Source organism: Rissa tridactyla, chromosome 28, assembly GCF_028500815.1.
Source record: "Rissa tridactyla isolate bRisTri1 chromosome 28, bRisTri1.patW.cur.20221130, whole genome shotgun sequence".
In the NCBI taxonomy this organism is placed as follows: Eukaryota; Metazoa; Chordata; class Aves; order Charadriiformes; family Laridae; genus Rissa; species Rissa tridactyla.
This window is the reverse complement of record NC_071493.1, coordinates 94,969-122,341: the sequence shown is the minus strand read 5'-3', so window position 1 is coordinate 122,341 and position 27,373 is coordinate 94,969. Positions and strand designations below refer to the sequence as shown.

At 66.9% G+C, this 27,373-nt stretch overlaps 1 protein-coding gene across 1 annotated transcript in view; it reads left to right on the top strand.

Annotated features, from left to right (window-relative positions):
- The window catches only part of LOC128901785 (chromodomain-helicase-DNA-binding protein 3-like), a 74,934-nt gene that overhangs the window by 11,534 nt on the left and 36,027 nt on the right, over window positions 1-27,373 (top strand). Inside the window, 20 exon segments of the mRNA XM_054183936.1 lie at window positions 1,050-1,238; window positions 1,643-1,767; window positions 2,585-2,823; window positions 3,708-3,838; window positions 4,224-4,359; window positions 4,502-4,564; window positions 5,661-5,839; window positions 6,666-6,896; window positions 7,952-8,009; window positions 8,012-8,151; window positions 9,252-9,466; window positions 13,160-13,291; window positions 14,277-14,376; window positions 16,012-16,203; window positions 17,469-17,669; window positions 18,653-18,790; window positions 19,470-19,591; window positions 20,129-20,302; window positions 23,224-23,365; window positions 24,821-24,952. Of these exon segments, the coding sequence (XP_054039911.1) occupies window positions 1,050-1,238; window positions 1,643-1,767; window positions 2,585-2,823; window positions 3,708-3,838; window positions 4,224-4,359; window positions 4,502-4,564; window positions 5,661-5,839; window positions 6,666-6,896; window positions 7,952-8,009; window positions 8,012-8,151; window positions 9,252-9,466; window positions 13,160-13,291; window positions 14,277-14,376; window positions 16,012-16,203; window positions 17,469-17,669; window positions 18,653-18,790; window positions 19,470-19,591; window positions 20,129-20,302; window positions 23,224-23,365; window positions 24,821-24,952 (3,039 nt within the window).

Below are 27,373 nucleotides of genomic sequence, written 5' to 3'. Positions count from 1 at the left end.
ATGGGCTCTGGGGATGGGTGATAGGGTCTGGGGACGATGGATGGGGTCTGGGGATGGGTGACGGGGTCTGGGGACGGGTGACAGGGTCTGGGGATGATGGATGGGGTCTGGGGATGGGTGACAGGGTCTGGGGACGACGGATGGGGTCTGGGGATGGGTGACAGGGTCTGGGGACGATGGATGGGGTTTGGGGATGGGTAACAGGGTCTGGGGACGACGGATGGGGTCTGGGGATGGGTGACAGGGTCTGGGGACGACGGATGGGGTCTGGGGATGGGTGACAACCTCTCAGGGTGGCTGACGGGGTCTGGGGATGATGGACAGGGCCTGAGGATGGGTGACAGACTCTCAGGGAGGGCTGAGGGGGTCTGGGGACAGGTGATAGTGTTTGAGGATGGGTGACAGGTTTTGGGAATGATGGACAAGGCCTGAGGATGGGTGACAGACTCTCAGGGAGGGCTGAGGGGGTCTGGGGACAGGTGATAGTGTTTGAGGATGGGTGACAGGTTTTGGGAATGATGGACAAGGCCTGAGGACGGGTGACAGACTCTCAGGGAAGGCTGACGGTGGCTGGGGATGGCTAACAGGGACTGGGAATGGCGGACGGGGTCTGGGGCCGGGTGACAGTCTCTCAGGGTGGCTGACAGGGTCTGGGGATGATGAACGGGGTCTGGGGACGGGTGCTTGGGGTCAGGCGATGGGTGACAGACTCTGGGGGTCGCTGATGGGGCCTTTGGGTTGGCTGACAGGGTCTGGGGGTGATGGGCAGGGTCTCGGGGTGGCTGATGGGGTCTGGGGGCAACTGACCGGCGTCCTGCGGCTGTTGATGGGGGTCTCAGGGTGGCTGATGGGCTGTGGGGAGGGGTGACAGGATTTGGTGTCAGCTGATGAGGTCTGGGGATGGGTGAGAGACTTTTGGGGATGGCTGATGGGGGTCCTGGGGCTGCTGATGGGGTTGAGGGTGACTGATGGGGTCCTGGGGCGGTTGATGGGGGTCTCAGGGGGGCTGATGGGCCCTGAGGATGAGCGCGGGGTGGGGGTGGTCTCAGGTGAGCGAGGATGAGCTGGAGTCGGAGCGGGAGGAGTACCAGCGGGAGGAGTACCGGGAGAAGTCGGAGAGTGGCGGCAGCGACTCCGGGGGGGCGGCCAGGAAACGGCGGCGGAAGCACCGCGAAAAGAAGGAGAAAAAGACGAAGAGACGGAAAAAGGCCGACGAGGAGGGGGGGCAGAAGGTGAAGGTACGGCCAGGGGGCACCCGTGGGTGGGGGGCACCTGGGAGTGGCAGGGTCTTGCCCAGTGTGGGGACCTATGGGGGTCCCATCGCTGTGTGGGTCCTCGGGGGGGGGTCCTGACACCTGTGGGGGTCCCGTCACCCATGTGGGTCCTTGGGGGGGTCCTGACACCCATGTGGGTGCCCATGGCGGTCCCATCGCATCAGTGTCCTCATAGGTGTCCCGTCACCGGTGTTGGGGCCTGTGGGGGTCCTGGCCGGTCACGTGTCCCCTCATCCTCTTTGTCCCTGTTCATGTGTTTTTCTCATCTCCCTTTCCCCATCCTGGTGTCGGTCACTGTCGTGTCCCCCCCACGGCCTGGCCGTGTCCCCCCTGTGTCCCTCCCATGTTCCCCCCACTCCCCGGCGCAGGCGGTGGAGCAGAAGTCCTCGGCACAGCTGCTGGGGGCTTGGGGGCTGGAGGACGTGGACCATGTCTTCACCGAGGAGGACTATCACACCCTCACCAACTACAAGGCCTTCAGCCAGTTCATGAGGTGGGGCTGGGGGGGGACACACCCTGGGGTCCTGGGGAGCACCTCAGGGTCCTGGAGGGTCCCTCTGGGTGCTGGGGGACACTTTAGGGTGCTGGTGGGCATCCTTTTAGGGCATCTTGGGGTGCTGGGGGGCACCTCGGGAGGATGGAGGGGTACCCTGGGGTGCTGGGGGACACTTTAGGGTGCTGGGCAGGGTCCTTCTAGGGCATCGCGGGGTGCTGGGGGACACCTTGGGGTCCTGGAGGGCCCATCAGGGTGCTGGGGGACACTTTAGGGTGCTGGTGGGGGTCCTTTTAGGGCATCTCAGGGGAGAGGGGAGGTACAGGGGCATCTTGTGGTGCTGGGGGACACCTCAGGAGGATGGAGGGGCACCCCGGGGTGCTGGGGGGCACCCCAGCATCCTGGGAGGGTGTCCCTTGGGGTGCTGGGGAGCTCCTCAGGGTCTTGGAGGGGGTTACAGGGACACCTTGGGGTGCTGGGGGGGCTCCTCAGGGTCCTTAGGGATGAGAGAGCTGGGTGCTGGGTGACGTGTCAGGGTATTTGTGGGGATGCTTTTAGGGCAGCTCAGGGTGCTGGGGGGTGCCCTCGGGGTGTGTGTGGGGGCACCTCAGGGGGTTGGGGGGACACAAGGGTACCTTGGGGTCCTGGGGGACCATGGGGGCATCTTGGGGTTCTGGGGGGGAGGGGCACCCCAAGGTGAAAGGGGTCTGTGGGGAGCATCAGTGGTCCCTGGGTGCTTCCCCGGACACCTTGGGGGTCCCTGGGTGCCCCAGATGCCTGGATTCCCAACTTGGGTCCCTCCCTGCTCCCCCCCCAGGCCCCTGATCGCCAAGAAGAACCCCAAAATCCCCATGTCGAAGATGATGACCATCTTGGGGGCCAAATGGCGGGAGTTCAGCGCCAACAACCCCTTCAAAGGCTCCGCCGCCGCCGTGGCCGCAGCTGCCGCTGCTGCTGCCGCCGCCGTGGCTGAGCAAGTGTCGGCCGCCGTGGCCGCTGTGGCCCCCGAGGCGCCCCCCCCGCCCCTGCGCAAGGCCAAGACCAAGGAGGGAAAAGGTGGGTGCTCCCCGGACGTCTGGGACCCCCATAGTGGCTTCCCCCCAAACTCCTGCATCTCCCCCAAACGCCTGGGTCCTGCCTGGGTTTGGGGAGGGGGTGTCCAGACACCTGGGGGTCCCCCCGGAATGCCTGGGACCCTGATAGTGGGTCGCCCCCAGACTCCTATGTCTCGCCCCGGATGCCTGGGTCCTCCCTGGGTTAGGGGTCCCTGAGGGGGGACTTTAGGGGTCCCTGAGGGGGATTTGGGGGGTCCATGGGGGGATCCTGGGGGGCTTTGGGGGTCCCTGGGTGGGCTTTAGGGATCCTTGGGGGAGGATGGGGATTCCTGGGGGGATTTGGGGGATCCTTAGGGGAGCTTGGGATCCCCAGGGGGTACTTTAGGGATCCTTGGGGGGATCCGGGGGGTCCATGGGGGGATCCTGGGGGGCTTTGGGGGTCCCTGGGGGGGCTTTAGGGATCCTTGGGGGAGGATGGGGATCCCTGGGGGGATTTGGGGGATCCTTAGGGGAGCTTGGGAATCCCTGGGGGGCTTTGGGGGATCCCTGGGGCATGCTTTAGGGATCCTTGGGGGTTCCGTAGGGGGATCCCGGGGGGCTTTGGGGGTCCCTGGGGGTGCTTTAGGGATCCTTGGGGGGATCCGGGGGGTCCATGGGGGGATCCTGGGGGTCTTTGGGGGTCCCTGGGGGGGCTTTAGGGATCCTTGGGGGAGGATGGGGATCCCTGGGGGGATTTGGGCGATCCTTAGTGGAGCTTGGGAGTCCCTGGGGGGCTTTGGAGGGTCCCTGGGCTCCTCATGGGGCTGGGGGAGCGGGTGCCCAGATGCCTGGGTCCCCCCCCCGAATGCCCGCGTGTCGTCCTGTCCCCTCCCCTGCCCCGGCCAGGTCCTGGTCACAAGAAGCGCAGCAAGAGCCCGCGGGTGCCGGAACTGAAGAGGAAGATGAAGGGGAGGAAGATGGCGCCGCTGAAAATCAAACTGGGCGTCCTGGGTGGCAAGCGCAAGAAGAGCAGCTCGGTAGGGCCAGGGTGTCTGCGTCCCCTACGGGGGGGGGGGTGGGGGGGGTGTCCGGACCCCTGGGACCCCTCTGGGTGGCGGTGGCGGTGGTGCCCAGACACCCGAGTCCCCTCCTGAACCTCTGGGGTCCCCAAGTGGTGGCACCCAGACACCTGGGTCCCCTCCTGGGTGTTGGGGGAGGTGGTGGGTCCCCACGCAGACGTCTGGGTCCCCTCCTGGGTGTTGGGGGGTTGGGGGTGCCCGGAAGCCAGGTCCCCTTTTATCCCCTCGTGTCCCCAAGTGGTGGCACCTGGCCCCAGGGCCCAATCCCCCTCCCTGTTCCCCGTGTCCACTTGTTCCCTGATGCCACCTACTGTCCCCGGTGTCACCCGCTGTCCCTGGGCAGAGCGAGGACGCGGGGGAGGCGGAGGAGGAGTCTGACGCCGAGAGCCCCGGGGTGCTGGGTGCCACCGCCCGCCCCGACCCCACCACCCGCCTCAAGAAGCTCAAGCGGGGACGTCCCGGCCGCAAGAAGAAGAAGGGTGAGCGTCCCCAAGTGTCGCCGACCCCCGGGTGCCACCACCACCCCCCCCACCCCACCCCCCCTCCCCAGACCCCGCGGCGGGGACACCGGGTGACGCTCCTGTCCCCCTCCCCCCCTGCTCCTTCCCTCTCTCCTTGCAGCCCCCTGCGCCGGCCTCAGCCGGGAGCGCGGCCCCGTGGGGACGGGCACGGCGCCTGCGCACGGTGAGACACCCCGCCCTCCGCTGTCCCCAAGCTGTCACCCGGGGTTCCCGAGCCCGTGGTGTCCCCCTGAGCGGGGTCCTCAGTCCCTTCCCCGTGTCGGTGGTGGCGTCCGGGGAGTCCCCAGCCCCTGGCTTCTTCCGAGGGGTGTAGCGGTGGCCCCATGTCCCTGTCCCCACCATCTCTCCTGGACATTTGGTGTCCCCACTGTCTTTGTCTCCAGCCATCCCGGTGTCCCCATGTCCTTGTCCCCTGGTGTCCCCATCCCCTGGTATCCCCGGTGCCTGTGTCCCTGGTGCCACCCCCTTCCTGTGTCCCAGTGCTCCCTTCCACCCTGTGCCCCTGGTGCCCCCATCCCTGGTGTCCCTGTGTCCCAGCGACCCCCTCCCTGGTGTCCCCAGCCCCAGTGCCCCCAGTGCCACCATCCTTCAATGTTTCCATGCCCCCCATCCCCAGTGTCCTCAGCACTCCTATCCCCAGCGTCCCCATGTCCCCAGTGTCCCTTCGCCCCTATCTCTGGGTGTCCCCAGTTGCCCCCATATCCCCATCCCCAGTGCCCCCCATGCCTCCCTGTCCCTATTCCCCGTGTCTGTGTGCCCCTGTCTCCAGGTGTCCCCAGTGCCCCCATATCCCCATCCTCCAGCGTCCCCTGTCCCCAGTGCCCCCCGTGCCCCCATGTTCCTATCCCCAGTATTCCTGTGCCCCCATCTCTGGGTGTCCCCAGTGCCCCTGTCCCCAGTGTCCCTACAGCCCTGTCTCTGGGTGTCCTCAGTGCCCCCATATCCCCGTCCCCAGTGCCCCCCATGTCCCTTCCCCCAGTGCCCTGATTCCCCCATCTCTAGGTGTCCCCAGTGCCCCTGTCCCCAGTGTCCCCATGTCCCTATTCCCAGTGCCACCCTTGCCCCGTCCCCCAGTTGCACTGTGCCCCCACATCCCCATCCTCCAGTGCCCCCGTCCCCAGCGTCCCCCAGCTCCCATCTCCAGCGTCCCCATCCCCAGTGCCCCCATGTTCCCGTCCCCCTGTCCCTGGCGTGCCCCCCCCCCCCCGCCCCCCCGTATCGGTCCGGGTGGCAGCGGGTGGTGCGTGGCGTCCCCGCAGGGCCGGGGCCGGAGGAGGAGGGGGACGGCTACGAGACGGACCACCAGGACTACTGCGAGGTGTGCCAGCAGGGCGGGGAGATCATCCTCTGCGACACGTGTCCCCGCGCCTACCACCTCGTCTGCCTCGACCCCGAGCTCGACCGCGCGCCCGAGGGGCGCTGGAGCTGCCCCCACTGCGTGAGCTGCGGGCTGGGGGGGGGCTCCTGCAGGGTTTGGGGGTTCCTGAGGGTCCCTGAGGGGGTTTGGGGGGTCCCTGAGGGGGTCTGGGGGTTCCTGAGGACGTTTGGGGATTCCTAGAGGGGTCCCTGGGCACGTTCCTGAGCGTCCCTGAGGGGGTTTGGAGGTTTCTAGTGGGGTCCCTGGGGGTGCTTGGGGGTCTCTGGGGGGATCCTGGGGGGGGTTGGAGGTCCCTAGGAGGTTTGGGGTCCCTGGGTGCCCATTTCAGGGGTGGCCGCAGGAGGTTTGGGTGTCCCTCAGGGTGTCCCCAGGAGGTTTGGGGTGCCTGGGTGCTGTTCCAAGGATGTCCCCAGGAGGTTTGGGTGTCCCTCAGGATGTCCCCCGGAGGTTTGGGGTGCCTGGGTGCCATTCCGAGGGTGTCCCCAGGAGGTTTGGGGTCCCTGGGTGCCATTCCGAGGGTGTCCCCTGGAGGTTTGGGGTCCCTGGGTGCCATTCTGGGGGTGTCTGCAGGAGGTTTGGGTGTCCCTCAGGGTGTCCCCCGGAGGTTTGGGGTCTCTGGATGCCCATTTCAGGGGTGTCCCCAGGAGGTTTGGGTGTCCCTCAGGATGTCCTCTGGAGGTTTGGGGTCCCTGGGTGCTGTTCCGAGGATGTCCCCAGGAGGTTTGGGTGTCCCTCAGGGTGTCCTCCGGAGGTTTGGGGTCCCTGGGTGCCCATTTCAGGGGTGTCCCCAGGAGGTTTGGGTGTCCCTCAGGGTGTCCCCAGGAGGTTTGGGGTCCCTGGGTGCCGTTCCGGGGGTTTGGGGTGCCTGACGCTGGGTGTCGCTCAGGAGAAGGAAGGGGTGCAGTGGGAGGCGAAGGAGGAGGAGGAGGAGGAGGAAGAGGAGGAGGAGGAAGGGGAGAAGGAGGAGGAGGACGACCACATGGAGTACTGCCGGGTGTGCAAGGACGGCGGGGAGCTGCTCTGCTGCGACGCCTGCGTCTCCTCCTACCACATCCACTGCCTCAACCCCCCCCTGCCCGAGGTCCCCAACGGAGAGTGGCTCTGTCCCCGCTGCACGGTACGGGGACACCGGGACGCGGGGATGGGGGGCAGAGTGGGGACAGGGGTGGGGTGGGAAGGGGGGAGGTGGTGGGGGGACCTGGTGGGGACGTGACAGGGATGGGGAGGGGACAGGGACCTGGTGGGGACGTGGCAGGGATGGGGTATGGACCCGGTGGAGATGGGACAAGGACCTGGCGGGGCCAGGACAGGGACCTGCTGGGGACAGGACAGGGATGGGGACGGGACAGGGACGTGGTGGGGATGGGACAGGGATGCGGACAGGACAGGGACAGGGACAGGCAGGGACCTAGTGGGGATGGGATAGGAATGGGACAAGGACCTGCTGGGGACAGTACAGGAGTGGGACACGGATGGGGACAACGCTCTGGTGGGGTCAGGGATGGGGACAGTGATGGACGTTGGGACAAGAATGGGATGGGGCTGGGACAGGGAGGGGACAGCGATGGGGACAGGCATGGGTGTGGGGACAGTGTGAGGATGGGGACAGGGTTGGCTGGAGGTTGGGGACAGGGACATGCTGGGGACAGGGATGAGGAACAGGGATGGCTCAAGGCTGGGGACAGTGACAGGACAGGGACGGGACAAGGCTGGGGACAGTGACAGGACCTTATGGGGACAGGGACAGGGGCTGATGGGGACAGGGATGGGATGTGACAGGGACAGGACAAGGCTGGGGACAGTGACAGGAGAGGGAATGGGGACAGGGACGGGACAAGGTTGGGGACAGTGATGGCACCTGGTAGGGACAGGCCCAGGACCTGATGGACACAGGGACAGTTCGAGGTTGGGGACAGGGACGGGACAAGGTTGGGGACAGGGATGAGGATAACCCGGCCCTGGGGCCGGCACAGGGATGCTGCAGCCACACCTTGGGGACAGCACAGGGACAGCCACCCCTGGGGGTGGCGACCTGTGTGTCCCCCCCCGGGTGCTCTGGCTGTTGGAGGGGGGGGGACGGGGACGACAGTACACGCCATGACCATGTGTCTGTCCCCGTGTCCCCGCTGTCCCCAACCCCGCTGTGTGTGTCCCCCCACCCTCCGCCTCCAGTGCCCGGTGCTGAAGGGGCGGGTGCAGAAGATCCTGTACTGGCGATGGGGGGAGCCGCCCCCCCCCCGTGGCCGCCCCCCCCCGGGGCCCCCCCGCCCGAGGGCCCCCCCCAGGCGCTGCAGGGCCGCTCCGAGCGCGAGTTCTTCGTCAAGTGGGTCGGGCTCTCCTACTGGCACTGCTCTTGGATCAAGGAGCTGCAGGTATTTGGGGGGGGCTACAGATCCCCCGGGGGGGGGGGGCCCCGAGACTGGGGGGCACTCATATACCCAGCCTGGGGGGGGGATTTGGTACTGGGGGAGCCAGATATACCCAGTTTGAGGGGGCCGTGATGCTGGGGGGGCAGCTGATGTACCCAGTTTTGGGGGGGACTTGATACTGGGGATGCTGATATACCCAGTTGGGGGGGGGCCCAGTACTGGGGGGGTCCTGATATTGGGCCCAGTTTGGGGGGCCCTGATATTGGGGGGTACCCCGTCTGCCCCCCCTTGGGGGGGCTCTGATATGGGGGGGACCCTATATACCCAACTTGGGGGCCCTGGGGCTGATGACACCCCAGTATCCCCAGCTGGGGGGGGGTCCCTGGGGCAGGTGACACCCCAGTGTCCCCATCTGGGGGGGTCCTGGGGGGGGTCCCTGGGACTGGAGACACCCCAGTATTCCCAGAGGGGGGGGTCCATGGGACAGGGGACACTCCAGTGTCCCCAGCTGGGGGGTCTCTGTGACGGGGGACACCCCAATATCCCTAGAGGGGGGGTCCTGGGGGGGTCCCTGGGACTTGGGGATACCCCAGTATTCCCAGAGGTGGGTCCCTGGGGCAGGCGACACCCCAGTGTCCCCAGCTGGAGTGTCCTGGGGGGGGTTCCCGGTCTTGGGGACACCCCAGTATCCCCAGAGTGGGGTTCCCGGGGCAGGTGACACCCCAGTGTACTCAGCTGGGTGGTCCTGGGGGGCTCCCCAGTCTTGGGGACACCCCAGTATCCCCAGAGTGGGGTTCCTGGGACTGGGGACACCCCAATATCCCCAGCTGGGTGGTCCCTGGGACAGGGGGTCACCCCGATATCCCCAGCTGGGGGGGTCCTCAGTCTTGGGGACCCCCCCCAACACTCATCCCTCGGGGACGCCGTGCTCTGCAGCGCCCCCCATCCTTGGGGCGGGGGGTGGGGGGCAGCACTCCCATTCCTCACCCTTCCAGGAGCTTTGAGGGGGGGGTGGGGGTGGGTGTTGGGGGGTGCTTCCTCCCCACCACCACTAATTTTGGGGTGCGCCCCCCCCCCCCCCCCCCCCCCCCCCCGCCCCGCAGCTGGAGATCTTCCACCTGGTGATGTACCGCAACTACCAGCGCAAGAACGACATGGACGAGCCCCCCCCCCTCGACTACGGCTCGGGGGACGACGACCCCAAGAGCGAGAAACGGGGGGCCGGGGGGGACCCCCTTTTTGGGGGGATGGAGGAGCGTTTCTACCGCTACGGCATCAAACCCGAGTGGATGACGGTGCACCGCATCATCAACCACAGGTAGGGGAGCACCCATGGGTGCCACCTGGCGACCACGGGACCCCCCCGACAGCACCCCCAAATCGGGAGGGGACGGGTGGCATCGACAGAGGGGCAGGGGAGTGCCTGGGTGGGGTTTGGGGACACTGTGGGCACCCATGGGTGCCATAAGGACACCCCCAGCATCCATCGGTGACCTTCTGTACCCAGGAGGACCCCCCAGCACCCATGGGTGCCACCTGGCGACCATGGGACCCCCTGTGGCCCCCCCAAATCGGGAGGGGACGGGTGGCATCAGCGTGGGCGCAGGGGAGCGCCTGGGTGGTGTTTTGGGGACACTGTGGGCACCCGTGGGGACGCTCTGGGCACCCTTGGGTTCCCTAAGGACACCCCCCAGCACCCATGGGTGCCACCTGGCGACCACGGGACCCCCCGTGGCACCCCCAAATCGTGAGGGGACGGGTGACATCGGCACGGGGGCAGGGGAGTGCCTGGGTGGGGTTTGGGGACACTGTGGGCACCCATGGGTGCCCTAAGGACATCCCCAGCATCCATGGGTGCTCTTCTATACCCAGGAGGACCCCCCAGCACCCATGGGTGCCACCTGCTGCCCATGGGACCCCCCTGTGGCCCCCCCAAATCGCGAGGGGATGGGTGGCATCGACATGGGGGTAGGGGAGCGCCTGGGTGGGGTTTGGGGACACTGTGGGCACCCGTGGGGACGCTCTGGGCACCTTTGGGTCCCCTAAGGACACCCCCAGCACCCATGGGTGCCCCCGGTCCCACACCGGGAGCAGTCAGGCGCTGTCCCCCACGTGACCCCCGTGTCTCTTCAGGGCGTCCCTGTCCCCGAATGACCCCACGTCCTGTCAGGGCGTCCCTGTCCCCAGGTGACCCTGTGTCCCCTCCCTGTGTCTCTGTGCCCAAGTGACTTTGTGTCCTGTGTCTCCCTGTCCCCAAGTGACCCCGTGTGACCTCTGTGTGTCCCTCTCCCCAGGTGACCCTGGGTCCCTGTCCAAGTGACCCCATGTGCCCACCGTGTCCCCAGGTGACCCTGTGTCCTCTGTGTCCCTGTCCCCGAGTGACCCCGTGTGCCCTCCGTGTGTCCCTGTCCCCGAGTGACCCCGTGTCCTGTCTATATGTCCCTGTCCCCAGGTGACCCCGTGTCCCACCTATGTGTCCCTGTCCAGGTGACCCCATGTGCCTACCGTGTCCCCAGCTGACCCTGTGTCCTGTGTGTCTCTGTCCCTGAGTGGCCCCGTGTGTCCTTGTCCCCGGGTGACCTCATGTCCTGTCTATAGGTCCCTGTCCCCAGGTGACGCCATGTCTCTTCTATGTGTCCCTGTCCCCGAGTGACCCTGTGTCCTGTCTGTGTGTCCTTGTCCTTAGGTGACCCTGCGTCCTGCGTATCCCTGTCCCCAGATGCCCCATGTCCTCTCTGTGTGTCCCTGTCCCCAGGTGACTCCTTGTCCCCATGTGACCCTGTGTCCCTGTCTGTGTGTCCCTGTCCTCATGTGACCCCATGTCCCTGAGTGGTCCCTGTGCTGGGGTGCCCGCAGTGTCTCGCTGGTGACAGCAGGTGACCCCTGGTGGCACTTGGGTGCCTTCCACATGCCTTGCTGTCACCCATGCCCTGGTGGCATGTGGCAACCCCTGGCTGTCCCCATGTCCCTGGGGGTGCCTGGTGTCCCCTTGGGTACCCGCTGTCACCCATGGGTGCTCAATGGGTGTTAACCCTGGGGCTGCTCGGTGTCTCCCTGTGGGGTGCTTGCTGTCCCTGGGGGTATTTGGTGTCCCCGGGGGTGCCTGCTGTCACCCGTGGGTGCTCTGTGTCCCTGGGGGTGCTCGGTATCCCCCCGTGGGTGCTTGTTGTCACCTGTGGGTGCCTGTTGTCCTCGGGTGCTCGTTGTCTGTCTGGTACCCGTTGTCCCCATGGTGCCCGATGTCCCCCCCTGGGTACTTTTGTCCCCTACGGTGCCCATTGTCCCCACGGTGCCTCATCCCCCCCGGGTGCTTTTGTGTCCGCCCCCCCCCGCCCCCCCCTGGTGCCCAGTGTCCCTGGGGGGATGTCCTGTGTCCTTGGGGTGCCCATTTCCCCCGTGGTGCCTGGTGTCTTTTCGGGTGCTTTTGTCCCCCCGGGTGCCCGTTGTCCCCACGGTGCCCGTTGCCCCCTGGTGCCTGGTGTCTCCTTGGGTGCTTGTGTCTTCCTAGGAGCCGAGTGTCCCCCATGGTGCCCGTTACCCCCCCGTGGTGCCCAGTGTCCCCTGATGCCCGGTGTCTCCTCGGGTCCTTTTTTCCTCCTGGGAGCTGGGTGTCCCCGTGCTGCATGTTGTCCCCATCATACCGCTTGTCTGCGCGGTGCCCGGTGTCCCCCTGGTGTCTCCTTGGGCGATTTTGTCCTCCTGGGTGCCCGTTGTCCCCACGATGCCCGTTGTCACCCACTGCCCGGTGTCTCCTCGGGCGATTTTGTCCTCCTGGGTGCCCGTTGTCCCCGTGATGCCCGTTGTCACCCACTGCCCGGTGTCTCCTTGGGTGCTTTTGTCCTCCTGGTGCCCGTTGTCCCTGCGATGCCTGTTGTCGCCCGGTGTCTCTTTGGGTGCTTTTGTCCTCCTGGGTGCCTGTTGTCCCTGTGGTGCGCATTGTACCTGCGGTGCCCGGTGTCTCCTCAGGTGCTTTTGTCCTCCTGGGTGCCCATTTTCCCCGCGATGCCTGTTGTCACCCGGTGCCCGGTGTCTCCTCAGGTGCTTTGGTCCTCCTGGGTGCCCGTTGTCCCCGTGATGCCCGTTGTCACCTGGTGCCCAGTGTCTCCTCGGGTGCTTTTGTCCTCCTGGGTGCCCGTTGTCCGCGCGATGCCCATTGTCCCCCGCGGTACCCCGGTGTCTCCTTGGGCGCTTTTGCTCTCCTGAGTGCCCATTGTCCCTGTGGTGCCTGTTGTCCCCGCGGTGCCCGGTGTCTCCTTGGGCGCTTTTGTCCTCCTGGGTGCCTGTTGTCCCCCGCGGTGCCCGGTGTCTCCTTGGGTGCTTTTGTCCTCCTGGGTGCCCGTTGTCCCCATGATGCCCATTGTCACCTGGTGCCCAGTGTCTCCTCGGGTGCTTTTGTCCTCCTGGGTGCCTGTTGTCCCCGTGATGCCTGTTGTCACCCGGTGCCTGGTGTCTCCTTGGGTGCTTGTCCTCCTGGGTGCCCGTTGTCCCTGTGGTGCCTGTTGTCCCCGCGGTGCCCGGTGTCTCCTTGGGTGCTTGTCCTCCTGGGTGCCCGTTGTCCCTGTGGTACCTGTTGTTCCCACGGTGCCTGGTGTCTCCTTGGGTGCTTGTCCTCCTGGGTGCCCGTTGTCCCTGTGGTACCTGTTGTCCCCGCGGTGCCCGGTGTCTCCTTGGGTGCTTGTCCTCCTGGGTGCCCGTTGTCCCTGTGGTACCTGTTGTTCCCACGGTGCCTGGTGTCTCCTTGGGTGCTTGTCCTCCTGGGTGCCCATTTTCCCCGCGATGCCTGTTGTTAGCTGGTGCCCGGTGTCTCCTCGGGTTCTTTGGTCCTCCTGGGTGCCTGTTGTCAGCCGGTGCCCAATGTCTCCTCGGGTGCTTTTGTCCTCCTGGGTGCCCGTTGTCCCCGTGGTGCCTGTTGCCCCCTGGTGCCTGTGGTCTCCTCGGGTGCTTGGTGCCCCCCCCGGTGCCCCCCGGTGTCCCTGGCGCCGGGAGCCGGGGGTGACGCCGTGCCGCGCAGCGTGGACCGGAAGGGGCAGTACCACTACCTGGTGAAGTGGCGGGACCTGCCCTACGACCAGGCCACCTGGGAGGAGGACGAGATGCCCATCCCCGACTACGACCTCCACAAGCTGGCCTACTGGAAGCACCGGTGAGGGACACGGGGGACACTGCGGGGACATGGGGGGACACGGGGACACGCCTACTGGAATCACGGGTGAAAGACATGGGGGGTGATGAGAACACTGTTGGGGACATGGGGACGTGGCTGCTGGACGCACTGGTGAGGGACATGGGGATGCAGGGGGGGGACATGGGGGGAACCTGGGGACATGCCCGCTGGAAGCCCCGGTGAGGGACATGGGGACACAGGGGGGTCATGCGGGGACGTGCCTGCTGGAAGCACCGGTGAGGGACATGGGGACACTACGGGGACATGGGACGTGGGGACATGCCTACTTGGAAGCACCAGTAAAGGACATGGGGATGCGGGGGGGGGTGACAGGAGGACATGGGGGGGACACAAGGACATGGGGATGTGGGGACATGGGAGGACCTGGGGACACGCCTACTGGAACCACGGGTGAAGGACGTGGGGGACGCAGAGGGGACGTAGGAGGACACAGGGATGTGTCTACTGGAAGCGCCGGTGAGGGACGTGGGCAGGGGGACATGGGGACAAGGCTACTGGAAGCACTGGTGAGGCTGGGGATGGCGGGGGGGGACAACACATGGGGACACGGGGACCTGCCTACTGGCCGTGTGCCCCTGTGTCCCCGTGAGTCCCCCAGTGTCCTCATGCTGCCACGTGTCCCTGCGTTGTCCCCGTGTCCTCATGTCTGCATGTGTCCCCTGTCCCCTCTGTCCTCCCATGTCATCCCCCATGTCCCCCGTGTGTCCTCTCCCTGCCTGGTGTCTTGTGTCCCCCCCCCCCCCCCCCCCCCCGTCCCTGTCCCCTCCGCTGTCCCCATCTCCCCATCCCTCCCGGTGTCCCCATGTCCGCCTGCCTCCCTCTGTGTCCCCGTGTCCCCCCTGTATCCTTGTGTCTTATTCGTGTCCTGTCTCTCCCTGGTGTCCCCCGTGTCCCCGTCCCCCCTGGTGTCCCCGTGTGTCCCCCGATGTCCCTGTGTCCCCAGGGAGGTGTTCATGGGGGAGGACCCGGCCCAGCCCCGGCGCTACAAGAAGAAGAAGAAGGAGACGCCGGGGGAGGGACCCCCCGACTCCCCCACCAACGACGTGAGTGCCCCCACCCCTGGGCACCCCCCGGGGACCCCTGGGTTCCCCCCCACCTCTGGGGCCCCCCCCCGGGACCCCTGGTGCCCCCCAATTCGTGGGTCCCCCCCCATGGACCCTTCCCATTGGACCCTTGGGTCCCCCCGGGCCCTTCATGTCACTAATTACCCCCTGGGGGCCACAGGGGGGGTTTGATGGCCCGGGCACCTGGGTCCCCTGGGACCTCTCTGTCATCAATTACCCCCTGGGGGGCCATGGGGGGGTTCGATGGCCTGGGCACCTGGGTCCCCTGGGACCTCTCTGTCATCAATTACCCCCTGGGGGGCCATGGGGGGGTTCGATGGCCTGGGCACCTGGGTCCCCTGGGACCTCTCTGTCATCAATTACCCCCTGGGGGGCCATGGGGGGGTTCGATGGCCCGGACACCTGGGTCCCCTGGGACCTTCATGTCATTAATTACCCCCTGGGGGGCCATGGGGGGGTTCGATGACCCGGGCACCTGGGTCCCCTGGGACCTTCATGTCACTAATTACCCCTTGGGGGGCCATGGGGGGGTTCGATGGCCCGGACACCTGGGTCCCCTGGGACCTTCATGTCACTAATTACCCCCTGGGGGGCCATGGGGGGGTTCGATGACCCGGGCACCTGGGTCCCCTGGGACCTCTCTGTCATCAATTACCCCCTGGGGGGCCATGGGGGGGTTCGATGGCCTGGGCACCTGGGTCCCCTGGGACCTCTCTGTCATCAATTACCCCCCTGGGGGGCCATGGGGGGGGTTCGATGGCCTGGGCACCTGGGTCCCCTGGGACCTCTCTGTCATCAATTACCCCCTGGGGGGCCATGGGGGGGTTCGATGGCCCCGGACACCCTGGGTCCCCCTGGGACCTTCATGTCATTAATTACCCCCTGGGGGGCCATGGGGGGGGTTCGATGGCCCGGACACCTGGGTCCCCTGGGACCTCTATGTCACTAATTACCCCCCTGGGGGGCCATGGGGGGGTTCGATGACCCGGGCACCTGGGTCTCCTGGGACCTCGATGTCATTAATTATCCCCTGGGGGCCATGGGGGGGGTTCGATGGCCTGGACACCTGGGTCCCCTGGGACCTCTATGTCACTAATTACCCCCTGGGGGGCCATGGGGGGGGGTTCGATGGCCCGGGCACCTGGGTCTCCTGGGACCTCGATGTCATTAATTATCCCCTGGGGGCCATGGGGGGGTTCGATGGCCTGGGGCACCTGGGTCCCCTGGGACCTCTATCCCCCTGGGGGGCCATGGGGGGGGTTCGATGGCCTGGGCACCTGGGTCTCCTGGGACCTTCATGTCACTAATTACCCCTTGGGGGGCCATGGGGGGGTTCGATGGCCCGGACACCTGGGTCCCCTGGGACCTTCATGTCACTAATTACCCCCTGGGGGGCCATGGGGGGGTTCGATGGCCTGGGCACCTGGGTCCCCTGGGACCTTCATGTCACTAATTACCCCCTGGGGGGCCATGGGGGGGTTCGATGGCCTGGACACCTGGGTCACCTGGGACCTCGATGTCACTAATTATCCCCTGGGGGCCATGGGGGGGTTTGACAGCCCGGATGCCTGGGTCCCCCACTCAGTGACACCCCCCCCTCCCCTTCCCCGGCAGCCGACGGTGAAGTACGAGACGCAGCCGCGGTTCATCACGGCCACGGGCGGCACCCTGCACCTCTACCAGCTGGAGGGGCTGAACTGGCTGCGCTTCTCCTGGGCCCAGAGCACCGACACCATCCTGGCCGACGAGATGGGGCTGGGCAAGACCATCCAGACCATCGTCTTCCTCTACTCCCTCTACAAGGAGGTGAGGTCGCTCTCAGCTGGCCACTGGTGTCTCTCACTTGGCCCCCAGCGTCTCTCACTTGGCCTCCCCCCCGGTGTCACCAGCCTGGCTCTGGTCTCCCCCGTGGCCCGTGGTGTCACCTACCTGGCTCCCGGTGTCACCTGCCTGGCCCCAGTCTCCCCCTTGGCCCACAGCATCACCAGCCTCGCCCCCACTGTCACTAGCCTGGCTCCTGATGTCACCTCCCTGGTGTCACCTGGCGTCATCTGCCTTGGCCCCTGGTGTCACCTACCTGCTTCATGGTGTCACCTGCCTGGTCCTGGTGTCTCCCCCTTGTCCCCCAGTGTCACCTGGCTGGCCCCGTCTCCCCCTTGGTCCCCGGTGTCACCCGCCTGGCCCCTGGTGTCACCTGCCTGCTTCGTGGTGTCACCTGCCTGGTCCTGGTGTCTCCCCCTTGGCCCCTGGTGTCACACGCCTCACCCTGGTGTCACCTACCTGCCTCAGTGTCACCTCCCTGGTCCCCAGTGTCACTCACGTGGTCCCCAATGTCACCCGCCTGCTTCATGGTGTCACCCCCCTGGCCCCTGGTGTCACCCGGCCAGCCTAGGCATCACCTGCCTGGCCCCTGCCGTCACCTTCCTGATCCTGGTGTCACCTGCTTGGGCCTTGGTGTCACCCATCTGGCCCCAATGTCACCTGCCTTGTCCTGGTATCTCCCACCTGGTCCTTGTGTCACCTGCCTGGCACGCACTGTCCCCATGTCCCACAAGGACCCTGTGCCACACTGTCCCCGTGTGCCACAAGGACCCTGTCCCACACTGTCCCCGTGTGCCACACTGTCCCCATGTCCTCCAAGGACCCTGTCCCACACTGTCCCCGTGTGCCACACTGTCCCCATGTCCTCCAAGGACCCTGTGCCACACTGTCCCCGTGTGCCACACTGTCCCCATGTCCCACAAGGACCCTGTCCCACACTGTCCCCGTGTGCCACACTGTCCCCATGTCCTCCAAGGACCCTGTCCCACACTGTCCCCATGTCCCACAAGGACCCTGTCCCACACTGTCCCCGTGTGCCACACTGTCCCCGTGTCCCACAAGGACCCTGTCCCACACTGTCCCCATGCACCGCACTGTCCCTGTGTCCCACAAGGACCCTGTCCCACACTGTCCCTGTGTCCCACAAGGACCCTGTCCCATGCCGCCCCCCCCATCCCCCTGTGTCACATTGTCCCCACGTCCCCCAAGGGCCCCATCCCCGTGTCCCCGTGTGACGCGCTGTCCCCCAGGGCCACACCAAGGGCCCGTTCCTCGTCAGCGCCCCGCTCTCCACCATCATCAACTGGGAGCGGGAGTTCCAGATGTGGGCCCCCGCCTTCTACGTCGTCACCTACACCGGGGACAAGGACAGCCGGGCCATCATCCGCGAGAACGAGTTCTCCTTCGATGACAACGCCATGAAGGGGGGCAAGAAGGCCTTCAAGATGAAGGTGAGATGGACGCCAGGGTCCCCTCGTCAGCGGGTGGGGGGGCGGCACCCAGACACCTGGGTCCCCACGGGATTGGGGTCCCGGGGGTGACATGGACATCGGGGTCCCGGGGGTGATGTGGACACCGGGGTCCCGGGGGGGTGGTTGGGGTGACCTGGACATTGGGGTCCCAGGGAGTCAGGGTGGCCTGATATTGGGGTCCTGGAGGGGGGGGGGTCAGGGTGCCCCAGATACTGGGGTGCTGGGGGACTGGGATGCCCCAGAGATGGGGGTCCCTGGGGTTTGGGTGTGCTGGGGTGCCAGGGGGTTGGGGTTCTGGAGGGTCAGGGTGTCGCAGGGTCAGGGGGATTGGGGTGCCGGCGGAGGGGGGTGGTCAGGGTGTCGGGGTGCCCCACATGCCAGGGGATCGGGGTGCTGGGGTGGGGGTGCAAGGGATTGGGGTGCCCTGGCTGCCGGGGTCCCCGGAGGGGGGGGTTAAGGGTGCTGGGGTGCCCCAGCTGCTGGGGTCCCAGGTGGTCAGGGTGCTCCGGACACCGGGGTCCCAGGGGAAATTGGGGTGTTGGTGTGGCCAGATGCCGGGATCCTGGGGGGTGACAAAGCAGGGGGTCGGGGTGCCGGGGGGGGGGGGTGGTGGGGCGGTTAGGGTGGTTGGCGGGGGGGGTCTGGGTGTCCCAGGTGCCAGGATTCCAGGAGGGATTGGGGTGCTGGGGTGGCCACATGCTGGGGGGTCAGGGTGCCCAGGATGCCGGGGTGGGGTGGGGGTGTGGGATCGGGGTGTCGCAGGGTCCCCGGGGGGGTCGGGGTGTCGCAGGGTCCCCAGGGGGGTCGGGGCGCCAGAATGAGGTGAGGGTGCTGGGATGGCCAGATGCTGGGGGGTCGGGGTGCCCCGGCCACCCGAATCCTGGGTGGGGGCCGGGGCTGGGGGGGATGCAGGGGCTTGGGGGTACCCCGGGGCCACCCCTGGGTGCTGACGGCCGCGACAGCGGGAGGCGCAGGTGAAGTTCCACGTGCTGCTGACGTCCTACGAGCTGATCACCATTGACCAGGCGGCGCTGGGCTCCATCCGCTGGGCCTGTCTGGTGGTGGACGAGGCCCATCGCCTCAAGAACAACCAGTCCAAGGTGCCCGGACACTGGGGTCCCGTGGGGGGGGGTGGGGAGGGGAGGGGAGGGGCCAGAACACCTGGGTGGGGGGCACCCAGTTGCCTGGGTCCACTGGGAAGGGCGCCTGGACACCTGGGTCACAGGGGTTAGGGGGCACCCGGATGCCTGGGGCCACCGGGAAGGGCTCCCAGACACCTGGGTCCCCGGGGTGGGGGGCACCCAGATGCCTGGCTCCTCAGGGTGGGGGGCACCCAAATGCCTGGGGGTCCACTGGGTGCTGTTGCAGGGCGGGGGGGGGGGGGGGGGCGTGTGTGTGTGTGTTCCCCAGACATCGGGGTCCCTGGGCGCTCTGGGAGCGTAGGGGGTGCTCTGGAGTCCTGGGGGTGCCTTCGGTGGGATCAGGGGGTCGATTCCGGATGCCGGGCTCCGTGAGTGGGATCGGGGAGCGGGGGGGGGGGGGTCTCTCCCAGATGCTGAGGTTCACGGGTGCCATGGGTGGGACTGGGGGGGTCTCTCCTGGATGCTGAGGTCCGTGGGTAGGATCGGGGTGGGGGGGGTCTCTCCCGGACGCTGGGGTCTGTGGGTGGGATTGGGGGGATCTCTCCCGGACGCTGGCGTCTGTGGGTGGGACTGGGGGCGGGGCGGGGGGGGGGGGCTCTCTCCCGGACGCCGGGGTCCGTGGGTGACGCCCCCCCAGTTCTTTCGGGTGCTGAACGGGTACAAGATCGAGCACAAGCTGCTGCTGACGGGGACCCCGCTGCAGAACAACCTGGAGGAGCTTTTCCACCTCCTCAACTTCCTCACCCCCGAGCGCTTCAAGTACGTCCCCCGATGTCCCCTTCTGTCCCCTCGTGTCCCCCTCTGTCCCCTCCCCTTCCCCAGCATCCCCTATCTCCCCCCCCACCTTGTGCTCTCCACCCCCTGCATCCACTCACATCCCTGCGTTACTGGGGTGTCCCTGTCCCCCTGTGTCCCCCAGCGTCCCCTGCTGTCCCCTCCCCTCCCCCAGGGTCCCCCCCCTCCATTCCCATCTCCCCCTGCTCCTTTGCCCCACCACATCATGGCCGTCCCTGTGTCCCCCCATGTCCCAGCCATCCCCACATCCCCCATCCCATGTGTGTCCCCCATGTCCCCTCCGTGTCACGATTGTCCCCATGTCCCCACGCCCCTGCATCCCACTGCATCCCGGCTGCCCCTGCGTCCCCTTGTGTCACGACTGTCCCCATGCCCCTTCACCCCGCCGCGTCATGGCTGTCCCCACATCTCCCCACATCACGGCCATCCACATCCCTGTCCCCGTGTCCCTCTGCCGCGCCCCCCCCACCCACCCCATGTCACATTGTCCCCTCCCCCCAGCAACCTGGAGGGCTTCTTGGAGGAGTTTGCCGACATCTCCAAGGAGGACCAGATCAAGAAGCTCCATGACCTGCTGGGTCCCCACATGCTGCGGCGCCTCAAGGCCGACGTCTTCAAGAACATGCCGGCCAAGACCGAGCTCATCGTCCGCGTGGAGCTCAGCCCCATGCAGAAGTACGCCGGACGCCTGGGTCCCGGGGCGGGGGGGGGGCGGCGCTGGGGGGGAGGCACCCCGACACCTGGGTCCCCTGGGATGGGGTGCACCTGGATGCCTGAGTCCACGGGAGGAGGGTGCACCCGGACACCGGTGTCCATGGGAGTCAGTGTTGGAGCTCGTTGTGTGGAGCTCAGCTCCGTGCAGACGTTTGCCGCGGTCCCCTGGGTGCTTGGGTCCCTGGACACCGGGGTTCCCTGGGATGGGGTGCACCTGGACACCCGAATCCATGGGAGAAGGGTGCACCTGGGAACTGATGTCCATGGGAGTCATTGCTGGTGGAGCTCGTTGTGTGGAGCTCAGCTCCATGCAGACGTTCGCTGCGGTCCCCTGGGTGCTTGGGTGCCCGGATGCCTGGGTCCCCGGGAATGGGGTGCACCCGGACACCCAAATCCATGGGAGAAGGGTGCACGTGGGAACTGGTGTCCATGGGAGTCATTGCTGGTGGAGCTCGTTGCGTGGAGCTCAGCTCTGTGCAGACGTTCGCTGCGGTCCCCTGGGTGCTTGGGTGCCCGGATGCCTGGGTCCCCCGGGACGGGAGGTGGCCAGACACCTGGGTCCCCGGGGATGGGGTGCACCCGGATGCCTGAGTCCATGGGAGGAGGGTGCACCTGGGAACTGGTGTCCATGGGAGTCAGTGTTGGAGCTCGTTGTGTGGAGCTCAGCTCCATGCAGACGTTCGCCGCGGTCCCCTGGGTGCTTGGGTCCCTGGACACCGGGGTTCCCTGGGATGGGGTGCACCTGGACACCCGAATCCATGGGAGAAGGGTGCACCTGGGAACTGATGTCCATGGGAGTCATTGCTGGTGGAGCTCGTTGCGTGGAGCTCAGCTCCATGCAGACGTTCGCTGCGGTCCCCTGGGTGCTTGGGTGCCCGGATGCCTGGGTCCCCCAGGACGGGAGGTGGCCAGACACCTGGGTCCCCGGGGATGGGGTGCACCCGGACGCCTGAGTCCATGGGAGGAGGGTGCACCCGGACACCGGTGTCCATGGGAGTCAGTGTTGGAGCTCGTTGTGTGGAGCTCAGCTCCATGCAGACGTTTGCCGCGGTCCCCTGGGTGCTTGGGTCCCTGGACACCGGGGTTCCCTGGGATGGGGTGCACCTGGACACCCGAATCCATGGGAGAAGGGTGCACCTGGGAACTGATGTCCATGGGAGTCATTGCTGGTGGAGCTCGTTGCATGGAGCTGAGCTCCACGCAGACGTTCGCTGCGGTCCCCTGGGTGCTTGGGTGCCCGGATGCCTGGGTCCCCCGGGACGGGAGGTGGCCAGACACCTGGGTCCCCGGGGATGGGGTGCACCCGGACGCCTGAGTCCATGGGAGGAGGGTGCACCCGGACACCGGTGTCCATGGGAGTCAGTGTTGGAGCTCGTTGTGTGGAGCTCAGCTCCATGCAGACGTTTGCCGCGGTCCCCTGGGTGCTTGGGTCCCTGGACACCGGGGTTCCCTGGGATGGGGTGCACCTGGACACCCGAATCCATGGGAGAAGGGTGCACCTGGGAACTGATGTCCATGGGAGTCATTGCTGGTGGAGCTCGTTGTGTGGAGCTCAGCTCCATGCAGACGTTCGCTGCGGTCCCCTGGGTACTTGGGTGCCCAGATGCCTGGGTCCCCCAGGACGGGAGGTGGCCAGACACCTGGGTCCCCTGGGATGGGGTGCACCCGGACACCCAAATCCATGGGAGAAGGGTGCACCTGGGAACTGGTGTCCATGGGAGTCATTGCTGGTGGAGCTCGTTGTGTGGAGCTCAGCTCTGTGCAGACGTTCGCTGCGGTCCCCTGGGTGCTTGGGTGCCCGGATGCCTGGGTCCCCCAGGACGGGAGGTGCCCAGACACCTGGGTCCCCAGGGATGGGGTGCACCCGGACGCCTGAGTCCATGGGAGGAGGGTGCACCCGGACACCGGTGTCCATGGGAGTCAGTGTTGGAGCTCGTTGTGTGGAGCTCAGCTCCGTGCAGACGTTTGCCGTGGTCCCCTGGGTGCTTGGGTCCCTGGACACCGGGGTTCCCTGGGATGGGGTGCACCTGGACACCCGAATCCATGGGAGAAGGGTGCACCTGGGAACTGATGTCCATGGGAGTCATTGCTGGTGGAGCTCGTTGTGTGGAGCTCAGCTCCATGCAGACGTTCGCTGCGGTCCCCTGGGTGCTTGGGTGCCCGGATGCCTGGGTCCCCGGGAATGGGGTGCACCCGGACACCCAAATCCATGGGAGAAGGGTGCACGTGGGAACTGGTGTCCATGGGAGTCATTGCTGGTGGAGCTCGTTGTGTGGAGCTCAGCTCTGTGCAGACGTTCGCTGCGGTCCCCTGGGTGCTTGGGTGCCCGGATGCCTGGGTCCCCGGGAATGGGGTGCACCCGGACACCCAAATCCATGGGAGAAGGGTGCACGTGGGAACTGATGTCCATGGGAGTCATTGCTGGTGGAGCTCGTTGCATGGAGCTGAGCTCCACGCAGACGTTCGCTGCGGTCCCCTGGGTGCTTGGGTGCCCAGATGCCTGGGTCCCCCAGGACGGGAGGTGTCCAGACACCTGGGTCCCCGGGGATGGGGTGCACCCGGACACCCAAATCCATGGGAGAAGGGTGCACCTGGGAACTGGTGTCCATGGGAGTCAGTGTTGGAGCTCGTTGTGTGGAGCTCAGCTCCATGCAGACGTTCGCCGCGGTCCCCTGGGTGCTTGGGTCCCTGGACACCGGGGTTCCCTGGGATGGGGTGCACCTGGACACCCGAATCCATGGGAGAAGGGTGCACCTGGGAACTGGTGTCCATGGGAGTCATTGCTGGTGGAGCTCGTGTGCTTGGGTCCCCGGACGCCTGGGTGCCCCAGACGGGGGGAGGGGAGGCTCCCGGACACGTGGGTCCCACCGAACTCCCCGTAGGAAGTACTACAAATACATCCTGACGCGCAACTTCGAGGCGTTGAACTCGCGGGGCGGCGGGAACCAGGTGTCGCTGCTCAACATCATGATGGACCTGAAGAAGTGCTGCAACCACCCCTACCTCTTCCCCGTCGCAGCCATGGTGGGCACCGCGGGGACGCCGGAGGGGGGACGTGGGGGCACGGAGGGGTTGGAGGAATGGAGGGGATAGAGGGACGTGGGACATGGTGGGATGTGGGGACAGGGAGGGGTTGGAGGGATGCGAAGGGATAGAGGGATGTGGGATGGAGGGACATGGGGACGTGCTGGGACATGGAAGGGTTGGAGGGATGTGGGATGGAGGGACATGGGACCTGGGGACGTGGTGGGACGTGGGGACGTGGAAGGGTTGGAGGGATGTGGAGGGATATGGGACTTGGGGACATGGGGACAGGGAGGGGTTGGAGGGATGTGAAGGGATAGATGTGGGATGGAGGGACATGGAGGGGACATGGTGGGACGTGTGGACAGGGAGGGGTTGGAGGGATGTGGAGGGATGTGGGATGGAGGGACATGGAGGGGACATGGGGACAAGGTGGGACGTGGGGACAGGGAGGGGTTGGAGGGATGTGGAGGGATGTGGGATGGAGGGACATAGGACATGGGGACGTGGTGGGATGTGGGGACAGGGAAGGGTTGGAGGGATGTGGGATGGAGGGACATGGGACGTGGGGAAATGGTGGGACGTGGGGATGTGGAAGCGTTGGAGGGATGTGGAGGGAGATGGGACTTGGGGATGTGGCGGGACATGGGGACGGGGGGGGTTGGAGGGATGTGGAGGGAGATGGGACTTGGGGACATGGTGGGACATGGAGGGGTTGGAGGAATGCAGAGGGGACAGAGGGACTTGGGGTGAAGGGATGTGGAGGGGACATGGGGACATGGAGGGGTTGGAGAGGTGTGGGAGGGATGGAGGGACATGAGATGGAGGGACGTGGGACGTGAGGACATGGTGGGACATGGGGACATGGAGGACGGAGGAACGTGTAGGGGACATGGGGACATGGAGGAACATGTAGGGGACATGGTGGGACAGGGGGACGTGGAGGGGTTGGAGGGATGTGGGGGAACACGGGGACGTGGAGAGATATGGGAGACATGGGACAAAGGGACATAGGGTGGAGGAACGCGGAGGGGACAGCAGGACATGGTGGGGACATGGAGCAGTTGGAGGGACGTGGAGGGGACAGAGGGACGTGGGGTGGAGGGACATGGAAGGACATGGTGGGCCGTGGGGACACGGAGTGGTTGGAGGGGCGTGGAGGGGACGGGGGGACATGGTGGGACACGGAGAGGTTGGAGGGACATGGGACGGGTGCATGTGGTGGAGGGACGCGGAGGGGACAGATGGCGGGACAAGGTGGAGGGACATGGTGGGGACAGGGACACGAGGGGACAGAGAGACGTGGGCCACGGGGGGGACGCAGGCTGGAGGCACGTGGAGGTGACGCAGAGGGGACGGAGCGGGGTGGGCAGGGGGACACAGAGGGAGGCGGGGTGGAGTCTGGGGGACGTCAGGCGCCACCGGGGGCCGTTGAGGTGACGTCCCTGTCCCCAGGAGTCCCCGAAGCTGCCGAGCGGCGCCTACGAGGGGGGGGCCCTGATCAAGGCCTCGGGGAAGCTGCTGCTGCTGCAGAAGATGCTGCGGAAGCTGAAGGAGCAAAACCACCGGGTGCTCATCTTCTCCCAGGTGGGACCCCCAGGGACCCCCCCGGGACCCCCCCAGCACCCACAGCCCCCCCCCAGAGCCACCGGGTGCTCATCTTCTCCCAGGTGGGACCCCCAGGGACCCCCCCGGGACCCCCCCAGCACCCCCAGCCCCGCCCCCAGAGCCACCGGGTGCTCATCTTCTCCCAGGTGGGACCCCCAGAGACACCCCCCGGACCCCCCCAGCACCCACAACCCCCCCCCAGAGCCACTGGGTGCTCATCTTCTCCCAGGTGGGACCCCCAGGGACCCCCCCGGGACCCCCCCCCAGCACCCACAGCCCCCCCCCAGAGCCACCGGGTGCTCATCTTCTCCCAGGTGGGACCCTCAGGGACACCCCCCGGACCCCCCCAGCACCCACAGACCCTCCCAGAGCCACTGGGTGCTCATCTTCGCCCAGGTGGGACCCCCAGGGACCCCACCGGGACCCCCCCAGAGCCACTGGGTGCTCATCTTCGCCCAGGTGGGACCCCCAGGGACCCCCCCAGCACCCACAGCCCCCCCCAGAGCCACCGGGTGCTCATCTTCTCCCAGGTGGGACCCCCAGGGACCCCCCCGGGACCCCCCCAGCACCCCCAGCCCCCCCCCAGAGCCACCGGGTGCTCATCTTCTCCCAGGTGGGACCCCCAGGGCCCCCCCGGGACCCCCCCAGCACCCCCAGCCCCCCCCCAGAGCCACCGGGTGCTCATTTTCTCCCAGGTGGGACCCCCCAGGGACCCCCCCCAGCACCCACAGCCCCCCCCCCAGAGCCACTGGGTGCTCATCTTCTCCCAGGTGGGACCCCCAGGGCACCCCCGGGACCCCCCCCCCAGCACCCACAGCCCCCCCCAGAGCCACTGGGTGCTCATCTTCTCCCACGTGGGACCCCCAGAGCACCCCCAGGACCCCCCCCCCCAGCACCCACAGCCCCCCTCAGAGCCACCGGGTGCTCATCTTCGCCCAGGACCAGGACACACCCCCCCGTCCCCGGGGACCCCCCAGAGACACCCATTCCACATCTCCAGCATCCCTCGTTAATCCCAGTCTAACCAGTACCAGGTCCCCCAGCACCCCTGGGTCCTCCCAGTCTGACCAGCGCCCATCCCAGCCTTGCTGGGCCCTCCCAGTGTAACCAGTGCCAGGTGCCCCAGCACCCCTGGGTGCTCCCAGTCTAACCAGCGCCAGGTGCCCCCAGCACCCCGGGGCCCTCCCAGTGTAACCAGTACTGGGTCCCCCAGCAGCCCTGGGTGCTCCCAGTCTGACCAGTGCCCATCCCAGCCACCCCTGGGTGCTCCCAGTGTAACCAGTACGAGGTCCCCCAGCACCCCTGGGTCCTCCCAGTCTGACCAGTGCCTGTCCCAGCCCTCCCAGGTTCTCCCAGTCTGACCAGTGCCCATCCCAGCCCCACTGGGCCCTCCCAGTGTAACCAGTGCCGGGTCCCCCAGCAGCCCTGGGTGCTCCCAGTCTGACCAGTGCCTATCCCAGCCCTCCCAGGTCCTCCCAGTCTGACCAGTGCCCATCCCAGCCTTGCTGGGTCCTCCCAGTGTAACCAGTGCCAGGTGCCCCAGCACCCCTGGGTGCTCCCAGTCTGACCAGTGCCCATCCCAGCCACCCCTGGGTGCTCCCAGTGTAACCAGTACGAGGTCCCCCAGCACCCCTGGGTCCTCCCAGTCTGACCAGTGCCTATCCCAGCCCTCCCAGGTCCTCCCAGTCTGACCAGTGCCCATCCCAGCCTTGCTGGGTCCTCCCAGTGTAACCAGTGCCAGGTGTCCCAGCACTCCTGGGTGCTCCCAGTCTGACCAGTGCCCATCCCAGCCACCCCTGGGTGCTCCCAGTGTAACCAGTGCCGAGTCCCCCAGCAGCCCTGGGTGCTCCCAGTCTGACCAGTGCCTGTCCCAGCCCTCCCAGGTTCTCCCAGTCTGACCAGTGCCCATCCCAGCCCCACTGGGCCCTCCCAGTGTAACCAGTGCCGGGTCCCCCAGCAGCCCTGGGTGCTCCCAGTCTGACCAGTGCCTATCCCAGCCCTCCCAGGTCCTCCCAGTCTGACCAGTGCCCATCCCAGCCTTGCTGGGTCCTCCCAGTGTAACCAGTGCCAGGTGCCCCGGCACCCCTGGGTGCTCCCAGTCTGACCAGTGCCCATCCCAGCCACCCCTGGGTGCTCCCAGTGTAACCAGTACGAGGTCCCCCAGCACCCCTGGGTCCTCCCAGTCTGACCAGTGCCTGTCCCAGCCCTCCCAGGTTCTCCCAGTCTGACCAGTGCCCATCCCAGCCCCACTGGGCCCTCCCAGTGTAACTAGTGCCAGGTCCCCCAGCAGCCCTGGGTGCTCCCAGTCTGACCAGTGCCTGTCCCAGCCCTCCCAGGTCCTCCCAGTCTGACCAGTGCCTATCCCAGCCTTGCTGGGTCCTCCCAGTGTAACTACTGCCG